This window comes from Aquarana catesbeiana, linkage group LG02 (assembly GCF_042186555.1).
Source record: "Aquarana catesbeiana isolate 2022-GZ linkage group LG02, ASM4218655v1, whole genome shotgun sequence".
NCBI lineage: Eukaryota > Metazoa > Chordata > Amphibia > Anura > Ranidae > Aquarana > Aquarana catesbeiana.
Window position 1 is genome coordinate 444955123 of NC_133325.1, and position 24199 is coordinate 444979321.

Consider the following 24199-nt stretch of genomic DNA (forward strand, 5'->3'; position numbering starts at 1 on the left):
TTGTGCCTACTAATATCGCTTGGTTGTTTCACCTTATTGTCTTGAGCCCCATATAAGGCTGCTTTCACACTGATGCGCTACAGTTTACCTGCAAGTTAGCTGCGCTTTGCCACAGACTACTCATATATCTTGTGGCTGTGGTGCACTTTCTGAAAGTGCACCATAACTCCTGCATTAAGAAGTTTGTGGTGTGCTTTCAGAAAGCACAAACAACCCGCAGGATGTAATAGAAGTCAATGGCACAGTGCAGCTAACTTGCAGGAAAGTTGCAGGTGCAATGTGACGGTGTGAAAGCCATCTCATAGGGGGCTCAATACAGTAAGAAGAAACAGTGAAGCGATATCAGTAGGCACAGTGCCCCCGCAGGGCCAGCCGTATATTCTGCACTGTGCTGCACCCACAGATCACTGTGAAAGCAGTTGAATAGCTATCCACAGTGTATGTATGGTTTAATACACTGACCTTCTTTTCCTCTTTTAGCTTCTGCTGGCATCGCTCTCCAGACTGCTAGAAAGGCACTAGGCAAAGTGCACTTGGTATTGCTCTGTCTGGGACTGGAGCCGTTGTTCTGCTGAAAAAGTTCCCCTCAGCGCTTGTGCAGTAGGAACAACAAGGGAGCCGCCGAAGCTGAACACCTGAGTCAGTTGTACACGGCGCCTGCGTGCCAAGACTATTTTAATAAAAAAGAGTTTGTAACAGGCCCCTCGCGGGCTCGCTGCGCTCGGCATATTATGATTCTAACTCTATGTCCACTTGGATGGTGGGGCTTTAACGTGGACATAGAATGTAGTACACAGGCGCCTTGTACAGCTGACGATCAGCTGTTCATCTTCATCTTTTTTCGGCGGCTCCGTAGACGTTGGTACTGCGCAAGCGCAGTACAGGGGGGTCCTTATCTGCCGGGGGAACTTTCTCAGCAAGACACCGGCAGTACAGAGCAAGCACCGGCTTATGTGGCTCCTGCTCCCTGCTGCTTGCGCCAGCTCGATGCATTCTGATGATCTGGTATGGCGGGTTGGCAACCTGTTGATTGTGATCTGGGCTTGCTAACCTTCCATCCCAGAGCATGGGCATGCTTTTCCCCTGGTTTGAGGTTACGAACCACATCGGAGGTTGAGCACCCCTGCCCTAGTGGAATTGATAAACACTAATTTTCATCTGATACACATGTATCCTACCAACACAAGTGTAACACTTTAGTTGAAAGACTTGCCTGTGACACAAAACCCAAAACATATTTGTAGGTCAATTAGGCTCCTACTAAATCTGACTTCATTGTTGCCTTGAGAACGTAGGCTGTGGGCTAGAGCAGACATGCTGATATGGGTGGTACACAGCCACACACATTGGTGTTGTTTTACTAAAGGCAAATAGATTGTGCACTTTGCAAATGCAGTTGCACTAATTCTCCCAGAGCTCAGTGAATTGACATGGATCTTCATCCGCTGGACAATGTGGTTGACAATGGATTTTATACTGTTGGACTTTTTTTTTTACTTTAATTATTGGACTTGTCAAAACATACCCCTTTACATATTCACATGGTGGTGGAGTAGGGGAGAAAGATATCTGGGGGCCATCTTATTATTATTTTTAGTTTTAATCCAGATTCTAATAAGACCCCTTCACCCCCACCCGCAGACCTCTACAAGCACCAGACCAGGGTTGTAGGGAAGAGGCCCTTGTCCTCATCAACAGAGGTCAATGTGCTTTTCCAGGAGGTCCTCCCTGGCAAGGAACACCCCCATGATCAGGGCATGTGGCCTGGTATCGTTTTGGAGGGTGGGGGGTGGGAACTCTCAGCCCCTCTCTTTCTTGGCCACCAAGGCTGCATGCTCAGATAAGGGTTTGGTATGGGTCTGAGGGTGGGGGTCTCACACTTTTTGCATGAGATTCCCTCTTAAAATCCATACCAGACCTTTTGAAAATTTGGAGTGGACCCCATGCTGTTGTTTTTTTTTGTTTTTTTTTTTCTATTGGTGTCCCCGTTAAATTTTATACCAGATCTAAAGGGCCTGGTATAAATTTGGTGGGGGAACCTCATACAGTTTTTCTTTAATATGCCGGCACAGTGGGTAGCACTCTTGCCTAGCAGTAAAAAGGGTCGCTGGTTTGAATCCCAACCATGACACTACCTGCCTGGAGTTTGCATGTTCTCTCTGTGCCTGTGTGGGTTTCCTCCTACACTCCAAAGACATGCTGGTAGGTTAATTGGCTTCTGTCTAAATTGGCCCTCGTATATGAATGTGAGTTAGGGACCTTACATTCTAAGCTCCTTGAGGGTAGGGACTGATGTGAATGTACAATGTATATGTAAAGCGCTGCATAAATTGACGGAGCTATATAAGTACCTTAAATAATAATTATAGTTTGGCATCCCTAGCTGACAGCTGAATGTGTCAGGTGGGATGAGTCACTGGTTGTTAGAACGCTGGTAGGTGTTTGCCCCTAACAACCCGGAGTAAGCGGTCACATTTGCCAGTAGTAATAATAAATGGTTTGCTGCACAGTTCAGCTGAGGGTTTTGATTGACTGAACACCCATTAATTCAGCTGTTTCACAGGAATATCCATAGACTGTACAGAGTGCTGAAGTGTCCTTTACTGTTTCCTGACAATGCTCGTTAAATGTTCTTAGCCTATAGTGTTAGGCTGCTTTCTCGATTGGTGAATGTTAAAGGAGAAGCTTGTTGGTTGTACCTCTTCTGTGGATCACAGGATTGCAGTTCGTTCTGCACTCCTGTGACCCGTTCTCAGCAGAAGCCCACTGGTCGTCACAGAGCCGGTCCACATGCCTGGACTGGCACCCGGCTCAGCCTCTGTGAGCCGCTGAGAGTCTGAGTCTGCTGCTCCCGCCCCCTCCACAGCCCAGTGCTCCAGTGAGTGGGGGGGGGGGGGGGGTCAAAGCAGACAACGGTGACTGACAGTCACCAGCTCTCTGCTCAGTGAGAACTCAGCAATTGCAGTGTTTGATCGCATGGTTCTCAGTCTTAGAGCCGGGGGGGGGACCTAGGTAAGTATGATTCTACAAAAAAAAAAGAAAAACCCATACTTCTCTTTTAACTCTCATGGTTGAATGTCTATATATCTACTTTTTTCTTGGGATTGTATGCTAAGAATGTCAGAAAAAAGCAACAAGGAAACTATTACACAAATAATAAAAGCATTACATGTGCTGTTCATTGCACAAATGTTGAGACAGTTGCAATGCATATTTTTATAAATAGACCCCAAAGATTTTATACTTGCTGTTGCTATTATGCTCAGGACTGTAAGCTAAAATTAAAAATCTATTTTGTCAAGTGATTATTTATATGAACATTTCATACTTCCATATTTGCAACCAGCTAGTGGCTCCTTTCCCCATGTTTAACTTCTGCTAAACTCTCTCTAGAAAACTCACAATGTTCTGTGACACCAGTGTTATGGAAGTACCCTATATTTTTGTTCTTTTGCAAAAATAAAAAGTTTTTCTATTTCTATATTTGTAGTACAACAATGAGATCAAACAGTTTAAAAATGTATTCTTGAAAAGCCCCAAAACCATTTAGTTCTCTTTAATTAACTGCTTACTGCTATTATGGGGTAATGTCAATAGAGCAATATACAGTAAAAACCTTTGATTGCGGGCATAATTTGTTCCGGAAACATGCTTGTAATCCAAAGCACTCGTATATCAAAGCAAATTTCCCCATAAGAACTAATGGAAGCTCAGATGATTCGTTCCACAACCATTTATTCATAAGTCGTTCAGTTTATAGTCTATATAAAAAGATTATAGCAATGTAATAGATCCATCCACAAAAAAGAAGCCTCCACAAGGGGATCAGAAGCAAAATCCAGCAGGAGCTACAGAGTATAAAAGTGAAGCGAGGCACCTCTAAGTGTAGCAATATGGTTACATTTAATGAAGGTACAATATTTCGCAACTCACATGGTTGATGATTAAAAGTGGCACATCTTAGTATGCAGGTATCCGGGGTGAAGCTGTCCACATAGACCATCCTCTGCCGCCAAGTCTCACCAAGTCTGCAATCATGACCGGGAAGACTGCCCTGCAGTAGAGCGATCTGAAAGCGAGGCTTGAAGCACTTGTGGAGTGTAGCGTGGAAGAGATGAAGTCGATGGCGGTGCCGAGGGTGGTCTATGTGGACAGCTTCACCCCGGATGCCTGCATACTTAGATGTGCCTGTTTTAATCATCAACCCTGTGAGTTGCTAAATGTTGTACCTTCATTAAATGTAACCATATTGCTATACTTAGAGGCACCTCTCTTCTCTTTTATACTCAGTTGTGAAATTATGCTACTTGTATATCAAGACATCGCTCGTTAATCAAGTTAAAATTTATTAAAGAAAATTTGCTTGTCTTGCAAAACACTCTCAGACAAGTTAATGTTTTACTGTGTGCCAAAGAAACAAAATAGAAGAAAACAAACTGCCTACCCCCTCCAGCTTACTTTTAAAGTGGTTGTGAAGGCTGAAGGTTTTTTTTACCTGAATGCATTCAGGTAAAAAAACCTTTCTTTGCCAGAGTATCCCCCCTTATACAAACCTAGTCTTCCCGGTCATGATTGCAGACTTGGTGAGATCCAGCGATGTGCAAAATAGCGGTGTCTCTCTCTGCCTTCACAGTGGGCAGATTGATAGCAGCGGGAGCTATTGACTCCCACTGTTAATCAGATTCTGTGACAACAAAAGGGAGGGGGGGGGGCAGAGCTGCCTTGTCTGTGTAAATAGACTCAGGGCAACTCAGGAGAGAGCCCACACAAGTGCCCCCGAAAGAAAGCTGCTTTATATGGGGGCACTCACTGAAGAGGTGGAGTCAGGAGCGCTGGTGGGGGACCCAAGAATAGATGGATTGGGGTTGCTCTGTGCATGTTTATTATTTTAATTTTGAAAAAATGTAAGCTTTAGTATTACTTTAAATATTTTCATCTATTTCTGTGTATAGAAGTCTCAAAGTAGCTATATGTACAGGCAATACAATAGGGCACTTAGTACTTATTCCTCATGTTTGCCTAGTACCTCACAGACTTGACTAGACAATATATGTTGAGTCAAATGAATTAAAGCACACGAGCATTTGATGAAGTTATTGCTTTGTGTTGCATTGCTCCTTGGCATAGTAAGTATAAATTGCAGCTTATAGCCACAGCGACTTTTTGGTCCTGTTCATTTTGAAATTCCTCCCAGGCATTTCACCTGCCAAAAAATAATTTGGCTCTGGGTGGGGAAGACCAGAAGCCACAGACATTTGATGTTTTAAAAAATGAGGATTTATGCACCCTTACAGAAAAAAAGAGTAGCTTTATTTAAGACAGAAAATGATTTCTCTTCATTCACTGATAAACACAGCCTTATGCCCCGTACACACGGTCGGACTTTCCGATGGAAAATGTGCGATCGGAGCTTGTTGTCGGAAATTCTGACTGTGTGTGGGCTCCATCTGACTTTTTCCATCGGAATTTCTGACACACAAAGTTTGAGACCTGGATCTAAAATTTTCCGACAACAAAATCCGTTCGCGTCAATTCTGATCGTGTGTAGACAATTCTGACGCACAAAGTTCCACGCATGCTCAGAATCAAGCAGAAGAGCAGGACTGGCTATAGAACTTCATTTTTCTCGGCTCGTCATACGTGTTGTACGTCACCGCGTTCTTGACGTTCGGAATTTCCGACCAACTTTGCGTGACCGTGTGTATACAAGACAAGTTTGAGCCAACATCCGTCGGAAAAAATCCGATGGATTTTGTTGTCGGAATGTCCGATCGTGTGTACAGGGCATAAGAATGTAGATCAAACAGAACAAGTGGATTATATTGCCATTTAATCTATTGGAGTTAGACACTAGGTGAAACAAAAGTGACCAATGGAATAGTAGCTCTTAAAGTCATATTTATTCTGCTATTGTTTTTTCTCTGCTACCAAGTAGCTGATTGACACAGACTGGATTTTAATTCTTAAAGTTTCTTCAGTTGCAAGGAAGAGAAATCCACTTGCTGTAGTGATGGATGTCTTGTTAGAACCACGGGATAGATTCATTCTAATTTATGCATGCCTACCAGTACCAGGATCGAGCTGAAAAAGATGATTTTTGTGGCCCCAGACTGGCCCAGAAGAGTATGGTACACAGATCTGGTTTGTTTTCTAGCAAGCACTCCCTGATGTCGGCTAGATTAGTGATATATTCTAGATCCAGTCTTCCATTTAGCTTCCCAGTTATTTGTTTTCACTCCGTGGCTTTTGAAGACGTTAAAGACTTGCAAGTCCACTTTGCGAATGATTTATCATTACACTTGGAAATTATACTTTTGTGATGCAGGTCTTCAGAGCTGCTTCCTGGGTCTTTTTCTGTAAATAGAATTTTTTCTATTTTGCAACAAGGTGTTGATCGGCATCTGGCGCAAGGTACAATTAAGTTACAGTTTTTGGCTTTGGATATTTGATTTCAATGTCCTTTGGCTAGTTTTTCCTAATCTGCATTTTCAAGGGATCATTTGTGTGTTTTTTCCAGGACAGAATGCCCTGGCTTTGTGCAATGTTAATTTGGCTTTCTCAGTTCTATAGCATCTTCCATTTGAGAATATTATAGAAATCCCTTTGCTGACATTATCCCAAAAGCTGGTCTTTTTGAATTGCATACTTTTGGCCAGACAAGCGTCTTGTGAGCACCCCTTCTACATAGGGACAAAATAGCCCTAAGACCTCAGCTTGTTTGCTACTAGATGTAGTCTTTTTTTTTTTTTTTTTTCATCTTAAAATGAATAAAGATATTGTGTTTTCTTCTGTGTCCAGCTCCTAGTCACCTTAAAGCGGAGCTCCAGTTATTTTTGTGTTTATTAAAAGTTAGCAGCTTTTAAAAAGTGAAGCTGCTGACTTTTAGTAAATACACACCCACCTGTCCCACGATCCAGCGATGTGGTAAACCAAACCATCGTTTCTGTCCCTCTCCTCTCCCCAGCATCTGCATTTCAACTGTGGGCACCCAGCTGTGACAACTTTGGGCCTCACAGCAGAGTGCGTACTGCGCATGCACGGGTTGCGCTGCGCATTCTGCATAGTCCAGCAGACTTCTGGGACCTGTGACATGTCCCAGAAGACTGCAGGGAGGACGGGGGAGAACTTTCGCTTGAATCACCTAAGTGGGACCGGGTACAGTATCTCACAAATGTGAGTACACTCCTCACATTTTTGTAAATATTTTATTATATCTTTCATGTGACAATACGCAAGAAATTACATTTTGCTACAATGTAAAGTAGTGAGTGTACAGTTTGTATAACAGTGTAAATTTGTTGACCCCTCAAAATAACTCAACACACAGCCATTAATGTCTAAACCGCTGTCAACAAAAGTGAGTACACCCCTAAGTGAAAATGTCCCAATTGGGCCCAGTGAGCCATTTTCCCTCCCCGGTGTCATGTAACTCATTAGTGTTACAAGGTCTCAGGTGTGAATGGGGAGCAGGTGTGTTAAATTTGGTGTTATCACACTCACTCTCTCATACTGGTTGCTGGAAATTCAACATGGCACCTCATGGCAAAGAACTCTCTGAGGATCTGAAAAAAAGAATTTTTGCTCTACATAAAGATGGCCTAGGCTATAAGAAGATTGCCAAGACCCTTAAACTGAGCTGCAGAATGGTGGCCAAGACCATACATCGGTTTAACAGGAAAGGTTCCACTCAGAACAGGCCTCGCCATGGTTGACCAAAGAATTTGAGGGCGCGTGCTCAGCATCATATCCAGAGGTTGTCTTTGGGAAATAGACTTATGAGTGCTGCCAGCATTGCTGCAGAGGTTGAAGGGGCGGGGGGGTCAGCCTGTTAGTGCTCAGACCACATGCCGCACACTGCATCAAATTGGTCTGCATGGTTGTCGTCCCAGAAGGAAGCCTCTACTAAAGATGATTCACAATAAAGCCCACAGTTTGCTAAAGACAAGCAGACTAACTACATGGATTACTGGAACCATGTCCTGTGGTCTGATGAGACCAAGATAAACTTATTTGGTTCAGATGGTGTCAAGCGTGTGGTGGCAACCAGGTGAGGAGTACAAAGACAAGTGTGTCTTGCCTACAGTCGTGGTGGGAGTGTCATTGTCTGGGGCTGCATTAGTGCTGCCAGCACTGAGGAGCTACAGTTTATTGAGGGAACCAACATGTACTGTGACATACTGAAACAGAGCACGAACCCCCTCCCTTTGGAGACTGGACCGCAGGGAAGTATTCCAACATGATAACGACCCCAAACACACTTCTAAGACCCTATTAAGCATTTGTGGGGCATCCTTAAATGGAAGGTGCAGGAGTGCAAGGTCTCTAACATCCACCAGCTCCGTGATGTCATCATGAAGGAGTAGAAGAGGACTCCAGTGGTAACCTATGAAGCTCTGGTGAACTCCATGCCCAAGTGGGTTAAGGCAGTGCTGGACTATAATGGTGGCCACACAAAATATTGACACTTTGGGTCGAATTTGGACATTTTCACTTAGGGGTGTACTCACTTTTGTTGCCAGCAGTTTAGACATTAATGGCTGTGTGTTGAGTTATTTTAAGGGGGCAGCAAATTTACACTGTTATACAAGCTGTGCACTCACTACTTTACATTGTAGCAAAGTGTCATTTCTTCAGTCTTGTCACATGAAAAAATATAAAATATTTACAAAAATGTGAGGGCTGTACTCACTTTTGTGAGATATTGTGCCTGTCAAAACTAGGTACCCCCCCCCCCCCCAAAAAAAAAAATTGCATGTCAAATGTGGCAGGGAGGGGGGAGGAGTGCTTAAAGCCATACTTCCCCTTTTGAGTTGAGCTCCACTTTAAGGAGTTGGCCTTACACACCTTGAATGTGGTCAGAGCTATAAGAGTCTAACTACAGTCCACTTCTTTCTTTCTTCGGATGGACTATTTGTTGTTAATGATCTGGCTAAGGGACTGCCAGCATCTTCTTCAACCATCTGCACCATACAGTAATCAGCAGATTATCACTTAAGCTTATGCTATACATCGAACCACCTTTTCCTGTCACTGCTCAATCGACATGGTTTGATTAGTACCTCTTGGAATTTTCCTCAACAGGCTTCAGTTATACAAGTCTGTAAAATCACAACCTGGTCTTCAGTTCATAACTTTACAGGGTAAAAGTGGTAGTATCAGCAGGTGGTAGTCTTGGCCGCAAGGTCTTCCAGGCTGCAGTGTAGTTACAGTTGAGGGTAAGGGCTTTCTTTTATTCTTCCCTGTTTTCTGTTGCTGGTGTTTTTGCCCTTTGCTCTTGTTGGGAACTGCTTGTGAGTGTGCCGCTGGTTCTTTCTTTTGTCTGCAATCAAAGACTGTGTCTGTGAATGATATTAACCCCACTGCATGGATAAATTTGACAGTAACAAACTAAAACTGACTTTAGTTGTCATCACCTTTGAGGATCTAGAGCTAGAGAGGTCAAGAACAGCTTGTATTAAAGCTTTTTTACTGCTAAAACCTAGAAAATAGAAAACCTAAATAACTTAATGTCTATAGTTTGGGCACAGACGAACTTTAAAGACACAATGAGGTTGATTTACTAAAGGCAAATCCACTTTGCACTACAAGTGCACTTGGAAGTGCAGTCGCTGTAGATCTGAGGGAAAGATCTGAAATGAGGGGAAGCGCTGATGATTTTATCATCCAATCATGTACAAACAAAAATACTGTTTTTTATTTTCCTTGCATGTCCCCCTCAGATCTACAGCGACTGCACTTCCAACTGCACTTGTAGTGCAAAGTGTATTTGCCTTTAGTAAATCAACCCCAATGTATTATATTTTCAAATACTTTTGCTGTCTGGATATAGCTAGACAGTTTGGGCCTCATTATAGTCACATGTTCTGTTATTGCTTGTTTTAATCAAGCATATGAAATATTTTCCAGTTTTGTTATTTGGTTAGCATGTAATTTTCTGATGCAAAAATGTGCAAAATAAAATTAGCCAAAGGGTTTTGCAATGTTTCCCTGTGCCTCGGTATCTTGTGTCATTCAAAAATGCCTTTTGTAACCAAATATTAAGTGATGTTTTATAGTTGTATTTTCACTAGCATTTACTTTTACTACATGCACTGTTTTAGGATGAACATCTGCTGGTTAAACATTTCCAGTATCTACGCTGGTCCCCTTACAGAGACACTCCAGACACTAAAAGATCCTTCTTACAATTACTTTCCATGGTAGAGCAATGGCAGGAACAGAACAGAGAACATAGACTACTTGTGCATTGCTTGTAAGTAAAGTGAAATGTGCTGCACTGCTCAAGCCATTTGTTTTTGTGCCAGAACTGCTCATTTTGATCTCTTGTATTCACTGCAGAAATGGTGGTGGTCGAAGTGGAACGTTTTGTGCCTGCGCCATGCTCTGTGAGATGATCCGATGCCACAGTGTGGTTGATGTCTTCTACGCAGTGAAAAGTCTAAGAAATGTTAAACCAAATATGGTAGAATCTTTGGTATGGCAAAGAAAATAATATTTTTAATATTATCACAAATACTGTATATACAAAGAGCCGCAAATTTTAAAGAAGCTTGAAATCCAAAACAAAAAATGTATAATATTGCAGCTTACTAATCCTTAGATGCAGCTCCATTCAGTTTTTTTGTTTTCTTTATTTTCACCTAGGACCGGGCAGGTAAGTCTGCTATTTTTCATCTTCCTTTAACAGACCTAGCTGTTCAGCAAAAGTGGATGTTAGAGGGTTGACGGGTAAAACCTTTATCCTCAAAGGAAAAAAGCTGTTGCTGTAACTGCTTAAAAATGTTAGTTGGAGTTCAGCTTTAATTTGCCAAGTCAATCTTAACTTGATGGTATATTTAACACTACCCAGTCCACAGACTGACAATACTGCTGTCCAAAAATGTCTCCTTTGCTCCTTCATCCAGAATGGAGATACCTTAAGACAGGAAGTATTACCAGAAGAAAATAAAGAAAAAAAGCTTAAGACAATTAAACCACCGCATTGTAAGGGTTGGTAAACTGCAATAGATTTCATTTTTGGAGGGGTTTAATACCTCTTTGAAGCAAACTTGTCATTCATTTTAAATATTTAAAATGAAAGTTCTGTGCTTCTTGTAATACTCAATATGCAATATCATAGTAATATCAGTGATGATACATATTTATATTAAAAACATATGCTATAGTAACACCTAACCATGGCAATATACCAACATTTTGGGATTCAAAGCAACCCCTTTAAATCCCAAACATTTCTCTGTTGGCAGCACTTGGCCCTGACTTCAAAGTAAGCTCCTCAGTAACAAAGTAAAACTTGTGTCAGAGAGGTACACAAAGAAGGATTTTCACTGTAAAGTAGGGTATACATACACAGTTTTTTTCCCTTCAACCAGCAAGTTGAACAAAGGAAAAAAAAACCCTGACAGATCCCTACATCCACACAAGTAATGTAATACAGGCATCTCCTCAGCCACACTATTGTATTCTGTCCCCCCCCGAATTATAGAATACACTGATCAGCACTACAGCCATTATATCAACAACAGAAAGAGGGGACAAGGGGGTCCCCAGAAAGCAAAAAAGGGAATGGTTAACAACGGCTTATGGTACAAAAATGCAAAAACAGGCTTTATTAAGGGGGGGGGGGGGGTATTTACATATACAAAAAATTCCAAATATATGTAAGATAAACAATGTATCTAAATGACAACACAGTCCGTCTCACTACACGAAACCAAAATTAAAAACCATGCTGCAACATTGATGAATAAAACTGCAGAGCAAGCCTGCAGGCTAAAAACGCATGCAATGTCCATTGAATCCAAAGAAAAAAGTATAGCACCAAACATTACTTGGGGTATGCTACTGATGGGATATCGAGTCTTATGTGGTCTAGTATTGACTGTGCATCAAATTGAGCAGTACTGAAAATAAACTACATATATCCACATAGACAAGACCTTACATAGCTGAATTAGGTGGGGTTTTAACCCTCTGTTTGAAAAAAATCCTCCACAAGCAGCTACCAACCTCAGTGCACTAAATGTGTGTATACACCAGTTGTTTGGAAATAGAAAGATCAGCGTTCCTGTTACTAGGTATGTCCAGTGCACAAACACTATTTCCTCAATGCAGCATATAAGGAGCAAAGGACAAACAGCTCCAAAGAAAGGGCTTAGTCTCTTTTCCAATCTAGACCAGAATGATATTTTCACAGTTCATCAGTTTCAAGTGTGTCAATCCATGCAGGAGGGTGAATGGCAAACAGATGCAAAGACTATTGATAAGCAGATAAGGAGGGAATTGCTGGAGATGTCCTCAGACTCTGCTATCTTGCTGTTTGGCATGGAGCGGCTCACAGTCAGTTCAGAGCAACACTCAGTGTGTAGTCACAGCACACCATTCTCCTTAATAGTAGACACTGCAGACTGTGTGATCACATGACCAGTCACATGGTTTGGAAAGACCAGGAACCAGGAACTCTGCATTCAATTGCTGATACGGAAGTAGCTTGTGAAGTATGGTGCTGTATGCAAATCACAGGGAAAGCCTTTTACATTGCTGGAAAGGGAAGCATGTTGAAGGCCTGCTGTCAAGCCCTGCAGGGGCTGCGTTAACATTTCGTACACCTCCGTGTACTTCTTCAGAACAATTTGGCATTGAATAAAGGTTGATTTAAATAAGGAACACTGTCCAATCAGATCAAACCATGCCAAATAAAGGTTGATTTAAATAAGGAACACTGTCCAATCAGATCAAACCATGCCAAATAGCTATTTACTGCCATCTTGTGGTCACATCAGGTAATGCAGTCAAAAAAAGAAAAAGGTGCCAGTCAGTTGCTCAGAAGAAAAAATACTTATTTGCAAGGGGAGAGAAAGAAATACATACAATCTCACATATCACCAGGCAGCAAGTGAAAAGCGCAATAGACATTGTAATAAATTTCCTCATAAAGGGGAATGGCCCCTATGGTCAGAATTAAATTATATCAAAGACAACCAAAGCAGATACAGGAGAACCAAGAAAGCAATCGGGGAAACTTTATAAAACACTTCAAAACTAATGTTTATGGTTCAAGAAAGACACTCAGGCTTAGTTCGTGGTTCAAGCCTTTAGGTTGAAGAGTACCAAGCCTGAATATCCATTTTTTCTCTTTGCGTAGGAGTACCCTGTCAAACTCACCCCTACTGTCTGTCAGAGAAGGGGCATAAAAGCCCTTTACCCTCAGACCTGTGGTTTTGCCCTGATGAAAATCCAAAAAATGTTGAGCCACTGAAGTTTCTTCCTTTAGCCTGATACTCTTCAAGTGTTCCCCGAATCTAACACATAGCTGTCTCTTAGTTTTGCCTACATATAATTTATGGCATGGGCATTCGAGGACATAGAGTATTCTAGTTGTGGCACAGTTAATGAAAGACCGAATCTCAAATTGTTGACCACCATCCGTATTTCTAAGGGTTTTGAGCGGTCCACATACTTGCAAGTGCCACAATGGCCACACGGAAACATGCCGTTGACCCGAGGCATATCAGTGAGCCAACTTCTATTTGAGGGCTGTACAAACTCAAATTGCACCAGCATGTCATTGAGGTTTTGGGCTCGTTTAGCAACCATTGACGGTCTCTCAACGATAGTTTGCCTCGACCCAACAGCCCGCAACAGTATGTGCCAATGTTTTGAGAGGATTGTATTCACCTAGTGCCACTGGGCCCCATAAGGGGTGATAAATCTTACCAGTCCCTCAGTCTCCTGTTGTGTCTTCTTCTGGGGTAAGAGGAGGTCAGCTCTCCTCTTGTGTCCTGCGATGCTTATTGCTCGCTTGAGGGTACGGTGGGGATATCCCCTTTCCCTGAATCTCTGGTAGAGTTGTTTAGATTTGGAAAAGTAGTCCTCCTCAGTAGAGCAGTTTCTGCGGATTCTCATGAACTGTCCAACCGGGATCCCACATATCAAAGACTTGGGGTGGTGGCTATCAGCCTGTAGTAATGTATTTGCGGCTGTTTCCTTTCGGAAAGTACTAGTAATCAACCTACCACCCTCAAGTCGGACTGATAGGTCCAGGAAGGAGAGTTGATGGGGATCCGCAGTGTAAGTTAGATGTATATTCCTAGTTTAATTTTCTAGCTCTGCCATAAACACCTCCAGTTCATCTGAAGTCCCTGCCCATACCATCAAGACCTCATCGATGTACCTCAGCCAGCAACATGCATGGCCGAGGTACATCGACGAGACATAAACCTTCTCCTCCTCCCACCAGCCCAGGTGCAGACACGCATAGGCATGTCTCATGGGGCTCCCATAGAGGTGCCACGCAGCTGCTGATAGATCCAGAGAACTGGAAAAAGTTGTGCTTGAGTGCAAGCTCTAGGAGATCAATGATGAATTCATTTTGGGCTCCCATTTCTGGGAAAAGTTTCTCTAGGAAGTGATATACCGCCAAAATGCCCCTCGTGGGGAATAGACGTGTAAAGCGACTCCACATCGATCCCCACGAGGAGGGCACCCCCATTGGCTGCATGCACTGATTGAATGCTGGTTTTCCAAGCAGGACTGTACATCAGTAGCTGGCCATTAGATTGGCTTCTGTTCTGCTGAAAGCCACTTCTCCTTCTCTGCCTCCCTCGGCTGTTGGCTAAAAATTTATACAGGGAGATCGATGTTCACAGCTGTCCCACCGCACCGATCATTACCAGCTGCTCCCTGTGTGCTCCTCTTCCAGCCGCTCCTCTGGTTCTCTGTCCCTCTCCGACCCCCCTCTGTGTCCTTCTCTGCCTCCCCCCCCCCGTTCTCCACCCACCTTCGTCCTCTGCAGCCGGCTCCCCTCCTCTCCCGCTGGCTGCTGGGGGAGATCTGTCAGGATGGAGAGTGGAGGAAGGCACAGGTAAATATGTAATTTACCTGTCCCTTCCTTTTCTTAATGGGACATAGAGAGCATTCACTACCGATTGCTCCTGTGTCCTGTGATAACTGAGCATAGTAAACTGTGTGTTACGATGCTTCAGTTTATGAATGGACAGGAGCCTCTGTCTCCTGTCCATTCATCTTCAATGCTGATAAAGGTACTGGGGAATCTATCCTCAGTTCCTTTCTCTGTCTCAAAGGGGAGATATCGTGTCTGTTTAGACCCCCGATATCTCACCAAAGCCCCCCAACAGGGTGTAAAAATTTTTTTTTTTAAATTAAATTGTAAAAAATAAAATAAATTACTGACACCATTCCCCCCTGCCCTACCAACACTGCCCACTGCCCCAACCCCCCCCCCCCCCCCAAAAAAAAAGCATTTAAAAAAATTGTAAAAAAATCAATACGTAAAAATAAAACATCTACTGTCACATACCCCCCACCCCCTTCCCCAGAAACACTGTGAAAAAAATCTAAAAAATGTATTTTTAAAAACAATTGCCGTGGTGGGCGGGCACAGAGCACCATCTCCATGAAATTAGTTTTTGCAGGTTGGGATGTCTGTGAAAGTCCAAATCTCCTATAAGGCTATTAACATCTTTAAGGCCTCTTGCATACTGCAGCTTAAAAAAGTACAGCTTCTTTTTTTTTTTTTTTACTGATCTAAAATACATTGATTGTAATGTGCCTATGCACACAGGCGCATAAGCAAGCGCCTAGCATATTTCAGTAAAAAAGGAAAATCTGCTTTTTTGATCAGTAGTTTACGCCTCATGATCTCAGATATGTGCGAATTTGCACAAATGCCCATTTACATATTGTGCAGAATGAGAATGCGAGAATATGTTTTCGCACATTTGCGCAAACGCATATATGCGAAATATGAGCAAATACATACAAAAGAAGGCTGAAAAAGTAGATGCTGAAGCAGGTGTATCATGTGCAAGAGGCCTAACAACCTTTTCTTTGACTGGATAAGGGGTTTTAATCTTGTCAATAGAAGACATGTTCAAATTGACATATAATTTCTTAGTTTCAAGGAACATAAAGTGCCCGCAAATCTTTTTTTCTTTACCGTTCATTAAGGCTTCAATAACACATGTAGTTAAGGAGCCAGGCGGTTGAGTTTTACTGCTCACCTGACCCTGGGCATGCAGCCGCTCAGGGTTGTACACATGGCAAAAATGAAACAGCATGTCACATTCGGTGGGTGTGACTGTGGCCGAATGCAAACACAAATCTATCGTGTGCAGTAATATAGTATTTACAGGGTTAAATCAGCCGGTAAGGAGGCAGCATAGCACCTCATCACAGCCTGCACATGTGAAGGAGCCCTACTGGACAAAGGATCAGATGTATTTGAGAAAAAATGAGGTTATACTGCTGCCTTAGGATAAATCAAACTCTGGCAAACAAAAAAAGCAGTTGGGCAATCACCCTCACTGCCATCATGCTTCAGTTTTTACTAATTCAGTTTGCTAAGCTAACCTGTAATTTGACCCTAGGGCACTGGGCTCTGCTTGCAATGCCTACTCAGCCTATATATATATATATATATATATATATATATATATATATATATATATATATATATATATATATTGTACGTATTTTGCCTAAATCATTTATTTCCTATGAGCGTGAGCTTAATCTAGTGGCTATAATGCAATATTTTCTATTTTCATGATTAAGATATTTTAGGAAAATACCACATTAGAGCACATTGGATGGAGCTGACTATCATAGGAAATTAAAGTATTAGGTGAGATATGGGATTATTTGTGAGAGCTGAGTGATTGCTTGAGATATTTGTACAGTGAACTTTGTATAAACTGACCCCCTTGTGTTCTAGTTTGTTGACTGCAGAGCGCTTTACAGGTTCGGGAGCCAAGACACAGCCTCTTGTGTGATCCTGATCCCTGTTTTATATAATGTAGCATAATGTGGGTTCTGCATTTCGTGCACTCCAGTGCTTTTACTGTGTTTGTTATCCAGAATGTTATCCAGGCGTGGGACTATGGCAAGTCTGAGGCTTGCCCCATATGAGCATGGCACATTATTGCCATTTGTCCTGCAATTACCCAATAGGGGGGTTGAAGCACTGGAGAATTAGGTGCTGCATTACCAACAGCATTGTGGGCACTTATACTTGACCAGTGTAGTCCAGATGTACCCCATCTTACCTCTTACTGCTATACCACTTGTACTCCAAAACCCCTTTTTCCTTCCCTCTTGAATTAACGAGACCACACCATGCTTCTGGAGTATAAATGGCCATAACAGCCTTTTTTATTAAACAATCTGGATAAATACCCTCAATATCAACTTAAATATATATATACCATATAACATCAGTGAAAAACAACATGTTTCAACCCCACTCTGTTGGTCAATGACGGAGCTACCCCCTTCCACCACATATAACACCAGTACACTGCGGGAACCATTTTTCAACCTGATAGGCCTCCAGCTGTACCGCTCGGAGACAACCCCCTACCCACAGTGCAACCATACCGGTATTCCGTCAACCTTTTTCGGGAATACACCGGAGGGGCCATACTATTGATGACCCCCCACCCTTTTTACCATATTTGTTTACCACTACCGTCAACGACCAACAGAAAAACACAGCCACAGCCCGAAAGGATGAAACCTTATCCTTAAGGGCCCCTCCACACCCTCAGGGCCCGTTGGATCCCCTTCTGCAGCCCCATGGCCCAAAGATCAATCCCCACGTCTGTGAGGTGAACACCATCCCTACGCAAATAGAGGCCGACATTCATCTCCAATTCTCTATGCCGAATCACCATGCCCCCTTGCTGAACCAAAAACCTCCCCACCACCTTATTGACTCGTATACGCGCTTTGTTGATCCGCACCACAGAGCTTGCCTTGTGCCAGGTTGTTCGCGCCACAATGTCAGACCACAACAGCAAGGTAGTAGGGAAAACCGTGCATGTATATAGCAGATCCGACTTGACGTCTGATATCAGTTCCCTGACCGTACGCACTCCCAAATCATTACCTCCAGCGTGAATGACCAACACATCCAGCGGTCTGTCTAACCACGCATAACGTTCCACCTTCGTAACCACTCTACCCCACATCATTCCCGATCTCCCCAGCCACCTTATATATGCCTATCTCCTCGATATGCCCAACTGCCGCCCATCTGGTCTCGCATCACCTCTCCGGGCCCTCCAACAAACATAGGAGTGCCCCAGTATCCAGACGAGGCATGTAGACCCTCCATCTGAAACGAAAAGACAACAAGGCCAAGGTGACGTTACTCAGACCAACCAACCCCCACTACAGGTGTGAAAACATCCAACCCCTTACACCCCCCCATTTTTTTTTTAACTTTTTTTTATTCTACTACCAGTTGAGGTCGTATGTAAGTGTGGAATCTCATGGATTACCATCTACCGATCCTCCGCACAGCTGCCTCATCCAACCCGCATCTGGAAGGAGTGTGAAGCGTATGCCATCCCGTCCAATCCGATCTCAGTTAAACATTTTCTAAACACTGCCACAAATTGAAATTTTGATAGGCAAGACCCATCCTCATGACACAAGAATGGCCCTCCTCCAACCGGTCTAACCCTTCCAAAGTCCCCTGCAGTTCCTACAGGACATACCTTGGATCCTGGCAAAGCGAACAACCACACATCCACACCTTTCCCCGTCTGATCCATTTTGGACCTCCTCAGCCGTAAACACACCCTATCATGGTATGTCCGCACATCCTGCTCCAAAATTCCCCCTGCATCCTGCCGTGACGGGCTAACCAACTCCCCAATCTGGAAAGTCCCAAAAAACGCCAGCGAAAAGGCTGCTGTAAACAGCAAACACTCATAACTCGAGGCACACACGGACCCTAACTGCCCACAAATGGATAATAGGTTCGCAAAAGTGACAGGCCTTCGCGCATCTTTTTTCTTGTGTCCTTTCCGGTACCCTTTGAGGGCTTGCCTAACGCAAAAATCTTTTGTCCAATCCTCCCCTCCTTGTAACTTAAAAAGGAATGACAAAGCCGCCATCTTCTTTCTAATAGACGATACCGCCACCCCGTTCTCCATGTTTCTGGACACAAAATACAGGACCAACAATCGCACCTCAGACCCGCCCTTGCCCACCCCAGCTTCCTGTATTAAACCCGACTCTTCTCTTCATACCTTCACATAAGCCGCCCATGTGGACCTACTCACTGACTGCTGAATCCATCCTGCAGCGACTCCAAGGCCAGCTCCCAGATCCAACCCGGGCAAGGAACTCCTTCCTTCTCTGCAGCTCGAGCTAACTCCCTGAACTTGTTCCACTGAAAGCGAGACAGCGAATCAGCCAGTGTGCTGTCGATCCCTGGTATGTGCACAGCATAGATAAAAATATTCAATTGCAAGCACCGCAATACCAAATGTCGCATCAGCCTTATGACAGGTTGGGAAGACGCTGACATGCGATTGACCACCTGCACCACTCCCATATTGTCACAGTTCAATCTCAACTTTAAGTTCTGGCAAGACCGCCCCCATAACTCCATTGCCAGCACTACCAGAAACAGTTCCAGCAGTACCAGGTTACGAAGTAACCCCGCTTCCACCCACAATTGTGGCCAAGGTTCCGCACTCCACTGCCCTTGGAAGAACGCCCCGTACCCAGTAGAGCCCGCCGCGTCCGTAACCAATTCCACATCGAAGTTACTTACCGGACCCGACATCCACAACGACCTCCCGTTGTACGCTGTCAGGAACTGATACCATACCTTCAGGTCCTCCCGGTGCTCCTTAGTAAGCCTAATGAAATGGGTCGGGGCTTTCACCCCAGCTGTAGCCGCCGGCAAAAAACCCTACCCATGGGTATGATCCTACAAGCAAAGTTTAACTTGCCCAGCAATGATTGCAGGGTCCGCAATTGTACTTTCCGCATACCATGGATCTCCCGGATTTCCTTCTGAAAATCCTCTAACTTCTCCTGCGGCAACCTGCATTCCATTGCCATTGCGTGAATTACAATGCCCAAAAAGCTAATCTCGGTTGTTGGACCCTCCATTTTTTCGGCTGCCAGTGGCACTCCGAACCTTTCTGCAATGTGTTGCAATGTTGACATTAAAATCACACACAACTGAAGAAGGGGGACCTATACAGAGGAAGTCATCCAAGTAATGTATGACAGAGTCCAGACCCGACACTTCCCTAACCACCCACTCCAAAAAGGAACTGAATGCCTCAAACATGGCACAGGAAATGGAGCAACCCATGGGCAAGCATTTATCTACATAAAATCGGGCCTGCCAGTAGCAACCCAGCAGCCGAAAGCTATCCGGATGCACCGGAAGTAGCCTGAATGCCGCCTCTATGTCAGATTTCGCCATCAGCGCCCCCTTTCCATAACGCCTGACCCACCTAACCGCCACATCAAAAGAAGTGTATGATATACAGTGCATGCATCCAGGTCAATGAAATCGTTAACCGAGCCCCCTTTTGGAAAGGATAGGTGGTGATTCAACCAAAACTTATTCGGCTCCTTCTTTGGCACCACGCCCAGTGGAGACACCACCAAGTCCTGCAATGGTTTTGACGCAAACGGCCCCCCCATGCGGCCCAAGGCCACTTCTTTCGCCAATTTTTCTCCCACCACCCCTGGGTGTTGCAACGCTGATTTCAAATTCCGTGCTATGGGAGGAACCACCTCCAATGAACACTGTATCTTGAACCCCTCCCAAAACCCAGTAAGCAGCAATGCGGCTTCCCTATCAGGATACTTACTTAGGAGAGGCTGCGTCCTTTTCACCCTCACCAGCGTCATCCCTCTTGTGAGCAGGCTCCACGGTACGTTTCCCTTTTCTGAAGCACCGTGCCATTGTGTGGGCTCCCCCACACCCTGAGCACTAGTGCTTGAATTTGCACGATCTCCCGAACTTACAGGAGCCCTCGTTAAACTGCCAGCACACCCCCCATTTTTTGCAGGCCGGTAGTCCTGAGGCGTGAATACCCCCGCACCCCCCTGAAATAACTGAGGCGGGGCCCTAGCTGATGACATCAGTCTCATCCACAGGCTACTATCCTTATGGTCCCAACACAGAGCCGGCCAAGCCGCTCTGCATTGTCTAAACTGCTCGTCATAACGCAGCCAAGCAGTTCCCCCATAAACCCTGTGTGCCTCCCCAATAGCATCCATATAACAAAACGGCGCGGAACAATGTTCGGGGTTTTTCTCGCCAATGACACTGGCCATGATAGCAAACGCTTGCAACCAGTTAACAAATGTCCGTGGGATCAACCTTTATCTCCTCTTCTCCTCAACCTCCTTCTTGGAGTCATCAGGTTTAACCCTATCAAGGTTAAACTTTTCCAATGGCAACAAGGAGAAGATTTCCATGTATTCCCCTATGTAAATTTTTTCCTGAACTTCCTGTTTCAAGTGCGATCCCAGCGGGCCCTCAAAACAGACATATATCTCGCATTTTGCTGCATCTGCCATCCTAACCACATCTGTCCTTCCTGTAACTTCTGAGGCCCCCTTCTCATCCGACTTTTCCTTGCCTATTCCCGTCTCCGTTGTCTTGCAAGCTGGCACCACTGTGGCCGCTGCTACCTCAACCCCCCCCCCGGTCCAAACCCCCGCCATCCCCTGGCCCTCCATGGGAGTCTACCCCTGGGGCCGCCTGTGGGAGTTACCCCTGCCCCTCCCCAAAACGTCCTACTGGAACCCGCAGACCCTCCATTAGCTCATGTAGCTGTCCCCCTGACCCTGAACTGGCGGACCCCTTGCCCGCCAGTTGTTGGTCAGGAGCCTGTCCCGTCAATGGCAGCGGAGGGGCAACCGCCCCTGCCGCGCCCATTGCCACCTCCCCCAAACAAATCCTGCAAGGCATTAGTAAAGGATAAGTTATCACTGGACTTACCGGGCTTACCAAGAGACTTCCCAATAGCCGCCGTGCTGCTCTTCATCACTGGTTCTTGCTGGTGTGGCTCCTCCTCCTCTTCCGACACCTCATCTTCCGACCGGTCCCCTTGTGCTGGGACTGCCGACGTTGTTAGCCCCCCAGGCAAAGCCCACCTGGAGGCCGTAAGAACCCTCTGTTGTGGGACCTGTAATGCTCTTGAAACTCCGCCTCCAGATGTTCCCCGCCACCCTGAATTTGCTGTAACTGGGCCAGCTTAAGCACTGCTCCGTCTGTCATTTTGTGTCTCCCTCCCCACGACGAGTGAGCTCCACCCACCCGCGGTGTAGCCAGTTCCTCTTCTCCCTGTTGTGGTGGCCGCAGTTGCTGTTCTCCCCCCTCTGCTGGTGGAGAGCTGCTGGGGGGTTTGTCTGATCAGCGTACCCGGGCCTTGTGATCGGAGAAGCGGCGCCATTTTGGCCCGTGGCCCCACCCACCAAGCTGTGGCCGGCTGATGGCTCCTTTTTGCCGGTGGATTAAACTGCTCCCCCCTCGGGCTCTGTGCCAGGCGGCCCGGTCTTCCTTCCGGCCCTGGCGAGTACCACGCCGGAGGCCGCGATCTCTGCGCACGCGCTGTAGGCTCACCTTCCTTCCCCGAACTGCTTGCCTCCCCATTGAGCATCGCCGCGACCTGGCTGTGAAGCCAGTCTGATCCTTTTGATGCTGCCGCCTGCCGCAAACGGGCCAAAATCAAATACACGTCAGCCATTTTAGTGGAGGAGCAGAGAAAATCTGCCTCCTCGTGTCTCTTTCCAAGCACACTGCCCCGATCCAGGCTCCGCCCCTTCCTTTTCTATGGCCACTCCCCCACCTTTCCTGCTGTCTCCTCCCCACACTCAAACACCAATCTTTTTAACATTATGTGTGTCACACTAGACACACTGTCATGCCCGGCCCTACACTATACTTCTCTTCTTTCTGTCGCTCCGGGCCTCACTATCTCATCCTGCTTTTCATTGTGGGGTAAATTCTCAAAATTGCTCAAATTGCAAGGGTCAGGAGTCTTATCTTGGTTTGTCCTTGCTTCTCCTTATCAGTGTCAGCCAGCTTCTGCCCATTACAAAGTAGAACTAATAGCAAAACTTGTATCTCAATTGTACAGTACGGGACACAGGCTAAGTATTCATAAATCCTGGGTTATAGGCGTGTACCTTCAGGTGATTGGACGCTGGCAAAGCTTTCGAGGACATGCACCTCCCTTATAACCCTACCCCACTCTGACTCAGTTTTTCGCTAGTGCCCCTAAAGCGATGGCCCTCTTCTCCCTTGCAGAGTAATCATTCTTAGCTTAACTGGTTTATTATTTTACTTGGGATTCTTCAATCAACTCCTCACGGTCTTCTAAATACCACAATGGAAGCAGTGCATCCAGGACAGTGCAACCTTGGTAAAACCTTCAGAACCGTACCCAAACCCCACGCTGTTCTGAGCACTGGATCCTGCACAGATGCTTACCTTGACACTTAGTGCAATGCGTGTAGTCAGCCACAGGGTGCTTTACAGGTCCAGGGCTGTGGTCTGTCCCTATGGAACCCAGACCCTGAAGACCTCTTGAGGAGTATGTCCACCATTACAAGCGAAGCCTGCACAGGGACCAGCAATGTTGACAAGGTAATATAGGGTTGCCTTGTATTTATGACCACTACTTTAAAAACCGGGGCATGTTTGGAATGTATTCATTTTACAGTGTAAACTTTTCAAACTCAGTTCCAATATTCAACCACTTAGTCTCAATGGGATGACCATAAAAAAAAAAAAAAAAAAAAAAAATCACACCACAGGTTGCACACTTTACCACCATTTCCATGTAGAGCCCCTTATACCGTACTCAGGCGATTCCTTCCACCCTTTTTGACATGAGTACTTCACTACAGGATGGTCTCCGCATGGGTGGCTATGTTCTCCTTCCGAATATGCCTTTTCTATACTCCACACCCTACTTTGAGTACCCCACAAAGGATTACCCTCACTTGTAGCTATGATAGAAGCAAGTCTAAAGGGAGCAACAGCAAAAGCTCAGGCAAATCTTTGCTCCGCTGAAAGGCCGTACAGCACTCAACCACAGAGTGATGCTGCTTCCCTTGCATTGAACAGGACCCGGGCTCTGCTTTTTAGCTATATTTTAAGTACGCAACAAGCAATCCACCTGAAAAAAGCTGATTTTTTTGCCACTATATCCCCATTTCTTAGACAATTAAACGTTTAAATACAGTCATTACTGTCAAAAAAGGCCAGGCTTCTTCTCGAGTTCCACTACCTAAGTTGGATTTTGATATACCCAGCTTGATCCGATGGACATGGAAGGGACTAAAGAAAACCTGGAGACTGCTGTCATGACACTCTTTTTTATATATTGGCTCTGCCATTCCTAAG

General features: G+C 44.9%; 1 protein-coding gene across 4 annotated transcripts in view; it reads left to right on the forward strand.

Annotated features, from left to right (window-relative positions):
- PTPRU (protein tyrosine phosphatase receptor type U) overlaps window positions 1-24199 on the forward strand; it is a 251462-nt gene that overhangs the window by 225612 nt on the left and 1651 nt on the right. For all 4 annotated transcript variants that reach the window (XM_073615565.1, XM_073615567.1, XM_073615566.1 and 1 more), the window contains 2 exons: window positions 10101-10252; window positions 10339-10474. In XM_073615565.1, coding sequence (XP_073471666.1) covers window positions 10101-10252; window positions 10339-10474 — 288 coding nt within the window. The remainder of the gene's footprint in view (window positions 1-10100; window positions 10253-10338; window positions 10475-24199) is intronic.